The sequence below is a fragment of the Odocoileus virginianus genome, chromosome 4 (assembly GCF_023699985.2).
Source record: "Odocoileus virginianus isolate 20LAN1187 ecotype Illinois chromosome 4, Ovbor_1.2, whole genome shotgun sequence".
NCBI lineage: Eukaryota > Metazoa > Chordata > Mammalia > Artiodactyla > Cervidae > Odocoileus > Odocoileus virginianus.
In genome coordinates, this window is record NC_069677.1 from 37525204 (window position 1) to 37531667 (window position 6464).

At 41.4% G+C, this 6464-nt stretch overlaps 1 protein-coding gene across 2 annotated transcripts; it reads left to right on the plus strand.

Annotated features, from left to right (window-relative positions):
• The first annotated feature begins 1039 nt into the window (after positions 1-1039).
• Positions 1040-4783, plus strand: RPL22L1 (ribosomal protein L22 like 1). 2 transcript variants are annotated; one of them, XM_020898828.2, is made up of 4 exons: positions 1040-1137; positions 2887-2979; positions 3144-3265; positions 4515-4783. In XM_020898828.2, exons 1-4 carry the CDS (start codon positions 1129-1131, stop codon positions 4657-4659), a joined length of 369 nt encoding a protein of 122 aa, XP_020754487.1. In that variant the 5' UTR covers positions 1040-1128; the 3' UTR covers positions 4660-4783. The 2 variants fall into 2 exon arrangements, with proteins under 2 accessions (XP_020754487.1, XP_070322531.1); XM_070466430.1 differs by having other exon boundaries at positions 1114-1137; positions 2890-2979.
• Positions 4784-6464: the final 1681 nt, after the last annotated feature.

A 6464-nucleotide genomic window follows, 5' to 3' on the forward strand; every position in this document is an offset into this window, starting at 1 on the left:
GGGAGGCCTGGCATGCTGCAGTCCATGGAGTCGCAAAGAGTCGGACACGGCTGAGAGACGGCTGAGAGACTGAACTGAACTGAAAATATTCCTCGAATGTTTACTGGGAGGCATTAAGGATGGAGTCAGGAGTCGTAGGATTAACCCTGTGTTGTGTGCTGTGCTTAGTCACCCAGTCCTTTCCGATTCTTTGAGAACCCATGGACTGAAGTCTGTCAGGCACCTCTGTCCACAGGAATTCTCCAGGAAAGTATAAAGTGGGGGGTTGCCATGCCCTCCTCCAGAGGTCTTCCCAATCCAGGGATCAAACCCGAGTCTCCCGCATTGCAGGCGGATTCTTTACCATCTGAGCCACCAAGGAAACCCAAAAGTACTGCAGTGGATAGCCTATCCCTTCTTCAGGGGATCTTCCCTACCCAGGAGTCGAACCGGAGTCTCCTTCATTACAGGCGGTTTCTTTACCAGCGGAGCTATCAGGGAAGCCCTGGATTAACTCTAAAACCTATAAATAGAATAAAATATAATAAATTACACACAATGTGTGAACACGTGAGCACTACGCATTTTTCTCTTAAAAGATTTTCTTTTTACCCTCAAGAACATAGTTTTGGCTCCCCAAAACACAGATTTCCCTCAACAGTCATTTAGAAAACAAGACTTAAGAGTCAAAGCATATATACAGAAATAACTTTTTTGCTAGAGGATTATAATTGCAATATAAGACAGGCGATCCCAAAGGAACCTGAGACACTGCCTTGCCCTGATTTGGACGAAAGACCCAGGCGATTAGTGAAAAACGTTTCCTGCATCCCTCGGGTGTGTGCAGTTGAAGCGGTCTCCCAGAAAGTAACCGCAGACACCACTGCGGTCAACCAGCATTTGCAGTCACCAGCGCAGTATCGTGAATTGTTTCTCCTACCGCCGGCCGGCGCTCCCCAGTAAACTGACGGCCTCCAGCCCTCCCGGCCACCCCCGGGTTTCCTGGGTTACGGGCCTTGGCGCTCCTCCCAAGTTCTCTTCCGAGAGCGACGGCGATCTTACGTTCTCGGCGCGTGACGCAGCACGCTTTGGTATAAATACGTGCGGCCGGCAGCCTCTTTCTCTCTCATCGCGCGGCACGCCTTCAAGATGGCGCCGGTGAGTGTTCGTCTCGTTGCCGGGAGTGAGCTGATTTTCGTCCGTTGTAGATGAGTTTTGTAGCTGGCGAGTTGAGATCTCTAATTTTAGGCAGAGGGAGGGGGAAAATGGAGACATGGGTTAGGAACACAAGCAGAACGTTAAGATTGTGAGTTTTTTTTTTCTTCCTCCTGTCGACTGCCATGCGGTCTTGTGGATTTCGAGGTGGGCCCGAATTGGCTTAAGATGGTTGATCGTGGCAGCGCAGGGAACGAAGAGGAGGCAGGACGGTGAACGGGGCTAGTGGGACAGCCTTTGGGCCATTACCTTTTTTTTTTTTTTCATCTGGCGCCGGATAACGCCTATGTTTCCACTAGGAAGCGAAGATGGGTAATGCGGCAGGTCTAATGGCTTTGCCAGGCGAAGGGAGAGAGCCGAGGCACTCAACTTCCGGGATAGCGGCGGGTGCAGAAGTTTCAGAGAACTTTTAAGTTAGGGAAGAAGTTTCTTCATTATCTCACGATAAAAGTTTTTTACATGGTGAAAGCCAGAACTCTTAGGCGAATGTAAAAGTGGCGTTTTTCCAAGATTTTTCTTACTATATAAGGGAACCAGTACCTAAAGCCGGTTAAAGAGCTTTAAAGCCATCCAAAGAGCGTTTGAAATATTAGGGTAAAACTGCATTTCTAAACTTAATTGATACTCAGATATAAATTGCCCAGTCAAGTCCAGCTCCTAGTATTCTTTTCTACCAGTTTCAGTTAAGTCGCTCAGTCGTGTCCGACACTTTGCGACCCCATGGACTGCAGCACGCCAGCCTTCCCTGTCATCCCTAACTCCAGGAGCTTGCTCAGACTCGTCCTTCGAGTCGGTGATGCCATCCAACCACCTCATACTCTGTTGTTCCCTTCTCCTGCCTTCAGTCTTTTCCCAGCATCAGGGTCAGTCCTTCTCATCAGGTGGCCAGAGTAGTGGAGCTTCAACATGAATATTCAGGACTGATTTCCTTTAGGATTGATTGGTTAGATATTGCAGTCCAAGAGACTCTAAAGAATTTTCTCCAGCACCACAGTTAAAAAGCATCAATTCTTCAGCACTCAGCTTTCTTTATGGTCCAACTCTCACATCTATACATGACTACTGGAAAAACCATAGCTTGTTTCAAAGTTTGGGTGAGAATTTTTGACATAAATGTTTTTTTAAAAGCTGTTAAGATTCGTTTTCCTCACCCATGACAGCATTAAGGATTGAATTTTCTAGTGGTAAGTGGGCGGAATATCCCATGCCTGGTAATTTGAAATTGAACATGTTCTGTCTGGAAAATAATAAAAGCCCACTAAACTTAGTCTTGATAATTTGAGGGGGGGGAAATGGACCTGATTAGAAGTTCTGATCAAGCTCTGGGTAACTTGTTGAAAGGAGGTTAATTCTCTTAATTTTTTCCATTTGAAAAATAGGATTCTTGGGAATCTGGTGAAGCAAACTATAGGTCACCATGTACTTTGAGATTTCTTGAATTTTGCACTTGTGAAACACTTATATGATGAACAAGGGAAGTTGCCAGTGGATTTCATGAAACTTGGTTTTTAACCAAGTTGATGAGTGTACTCCCCTACTCATAGCCGGGTTAGAAAAAGTTAGGGTGTAGAATTTTGCACCATTTTATACATATATAGCCTCATTGTACATCTCTGCACTGATAACAGGGTTTTGATTTTAGATGTGAATAAATTATTGTAGAGAGCCATACTTACATTGACTTTTCTGTAGAAGAAAGACAAGAAGCCTAAGAAGTCAACCTGGAAGTTTAATTTGGATCTTACTCATCCAGTAGAAGATGGAATTTTTGATTCTGGAAATTTTGTAAGTATCACTCTGCTCAGCTTGTTTTTATCATTTTAGTAGAATTTCTAATAATGAATTACATAATTTTTGATTTTAACCTAATCTCTGTTCCTAGGGTACCTTCCCTAGTGAATATCTAGGGTTTTCTTCCCTAGTGTGGCATTTTTTCTGTTTTAAAATAGGAACAGTTTCTGCGGGAGAAGGTTAAAGTGAATGGAAAAACTGGAAATCTTGGGAACGTCGTTCACATTGAACGCTTCAAGAATAAAATCATAGTTGTTTCTGAGAAACAGTTCTCTAAAAGGTTGGTATGTGTGTTCCATCGTGTTTTGTTTAAACAGTGTTGGGTGCTTTAGTATTAGAATGTGTTTGAAGAAACATGTCTGTTGTGTAATACGGGAGTAGTGTCCTAGCTTCTAATAGAAGCAGCCAATCAAAGGTAAATTCTCTAATGTTCGTCTTGTGGCCAGTTTTCATTCATTAAAATTTTCTTGACAGATAGTAAATATTAATATTTCATAATGACAGGACTGTTATTGCATAGCCTAGCAGTGAACCAGGCACACTAGGTAGCCACTACCAAGGAACTTAAATTTTAGCAAAGAAAAGAATGAAATGCAGTGATGTAAGTAGTTGATAAGAGCTGTGTGTAAGTGCATAAAGAAAGTTGATGTTTAAAGTGGTCAGGGAAAGCTTCACCTGAATGAATTACGTAGTGAGCCAGAGACTTAGGAGCCTGTGGTGGGAGTGCATATTAGCTGTGGTCGTGAATTAATCAGTGGGGATTTGGAGATGAAGTATCTGTCCCCAAGGTTCTTATGGACATGCAGATAATTGTTACAAGTGCAATATTGTAATTGCTGCATTGAAGGTAGAGACTGGGATAGCAGGAGTTTGCAGAGAACCTGAGAGTAAGCTTCGTGTTACCAGTGGAATGAGATTCCTCACTGAGAGCAACATTGACAAAGGGCAGGGAGGCTTGAGAGGAATGCGTAGGAGTTCAGAATTGTAAAATATAAAGAGAGAGTGAATGGCATAATGAAATCAGGCCATGCTGAAAGCTTTTTTTATAAGGACTGGGCCATATGCAGGTTGCAAGACTGGATAATCTTGAACTTGTGAATAGGATTCAGCCCTGTTGACAGGTTGCCTGTTGATCCAAGATGGGATTGAGATTAGGGAGATTGGTGGTGAAGAGAATGTTGATGTTGGCATGTAACATTTAAAGAATTAGGTCATATTGTTTAATTTCAAAATCTAATGTCACAGTAGACTGAAGAGGAAGCTGCTATTACTGCTATCCTTCATATTAGTCTCCAGCATATAAAGTTTATTGCAAGGGTTCAGGGAGAATAAGGGTTTTGTTGTAGGGCATAAACTAATACTAATTCAGGTTGAGAATGCTACCTTATATCCCTGGCAGCCTTGCTCAATATTTAATACAAATGAAATAATTAAAGGGAACTACGAACACAGAAGATGAATATGACAGTGCATCTTATATCAGCCTTTATGTAGTAGTATATTTAATGAAATTTATTTTTATTTTAAAGGTATTTGAAGTACCTTACCAAGAAATATCTTAAAAAGAACAATCTTCGTGATTGGCTTCGTGTGGTTGCATCTGACAAGGAGACTTATGAGCTTCGTTACTTCCAGATTAATCAAGATGAAGATGAATCTGAGTCTGAGGACTAGATGATGCCATCCTTTATAGGGCTTTGCTTGCTAATAAAACACATTAAGCATACAAAAGAAAGAAACATCTTGAAATGGACCTTTAGCTTATTGGTGAATAAAAAACATTACTCTGTATGTTAAACATTCATCTTTTATTTAAGTGTATGCTGTTTATATGGTGCTGGCTTTCCTTTAATACTTTTTTATATTTTTATTGGAGTGTAATTGATTTACAATGTTGTGTTAGTTTCAGGTATACAGCAAAGTGAATGTGTAAATAAGCTTTTGTCCACCCCGCCCCCTCCAAATACCTTGTATAAGCAGTATTTAAATAGCTTATAGCTAGTGGAATTTCAGGATTTCTGTAATGTACTGATTTTACAGATGTCCTCTAGTTAAAAGTATATAGCAAAAATACAATTTGGGGTGTAAGTATATAATAAAATATTTAGATTTGATCAGCAGTCTATCTTTGTACAATGTGTAAATGAAATCCTGATTGCCTACAACAGTTGTTACACGTAAGTGCTCAGTATTGAATCACTGCTGCCCTTTGCTTCAGGGGAGTGCTTCCCTAATTAGCATAAAGGGTCTGAGTTGAGCGTGGTACTATAAACCAGTTTGCCTGTTGATCATGATCCAGGTGCCTTGTGGGCACTAGAAACAAAACCTTTGAAGGATTTGAATCTGAACTCTTACCCACTAAATCTGCTTCTATGTTCTTTGAGTAATTAGAATTCACTCAACTAGTTGGAATCTCTCAACCTCCTTACTAATCACTCAGAAAATGTTGATCTTCTGTTGCTTGAAACTCAGTGGACAGACCCTTTCTCCCAAATAAAGCAACCCTTGAGAGTTCTTTAAGCAGAATGGTTAACAATCTCCAAATTGTAGATGAGAATTAGTGGAAGGGAGTTACTAGAGCCATATCTTTTCTGCTGGTCCCAGGGTGGTGGTAGTCTCAGGTACTTAGATGGGCCATGAATCCTAATGCCAGTAGAACAGTGTTGCCAGATTTTGACTATTCCAACTGAACATAGATGTGTGTGTAATTGGTTTGGGGAGTGTTAAATGTTTTCATTCTGTTAAGAGCTTTAAGTACTTCCCAAAGTTAACACAGCTACTCTTCCCTTAACTCTGCCCCATTCTTTGAGTTGTTCATGTTTTCTACCAATATCCTACTGTGTGCTTGCTTTGTTGGGCATGGTGAATGCATTGAAGTAAAAACAGCCTGCTTTCTGGTATTGTGAGGGAAACTGACCACATGGTGAGGGAAATTGCAGTAAAGTATAACAAAGGGCTTTTAAAAGTTTGATGTCAAGGGAAGGAAGTGAGGAAGTGTTTGAGCTGACCTAGAACAGGCGAAGTCATCTCTGGATAAAGAGAAAAGGGTGTTCCAGGCAGAGGAAACAGCATAGGTAAAATTCTCAGGACATTGGGGGTCTAGTTGGCATACCATGCATATGGAATAGAATGATTAGTCATGAGAAGAATGGAAAGTTAAGTAGAAGCCAGCCCATGTAGGACAGAAGTTGATGGCTCCTTTTAATTGAGAGCTATGGGAAAGTGCTGAATTTTAAGTAGGGGATAATGAGAATCCAATGAAGTAAGCATTTTGAAAAAGATCAGTGGCTGCTTTATAAAGAATGGTTTTCAGTGGAGGTCATATTGGATGCTTCCTTGGTAGTTAAGCTGGTAAAAGAATATGCCTGCTATGCAGGAGACTCCAGTTGGATTCCTGGGTCAGGAAGATACCCTGGAGAAGGGAGAAGCTCCCCACTTCAGTATTCTTTGGCTTCCCTGGTGGCCCAGACTGTAAAGAA

Excerpts from the sequence above, each read along its gene's own strand:
- RPL22L1 (XM_020898828.2), top strand. Across the intron at positions 2,980-3,143 it reads TTTTTGATTCTGGAAATTTT|GAACAGTTTCTGCGGGAGAA; the intron begins GTAAGTATCACT and ends GTTTTAAAATAG. Across the intron at positions 3,266-4,514 it reads GAGAAACAGTTCTCTAAAAG|GTATTTGAAGTACCTTACCA; the intron begins GTTGGTATGTGT and ends TTTATTTTAAAG.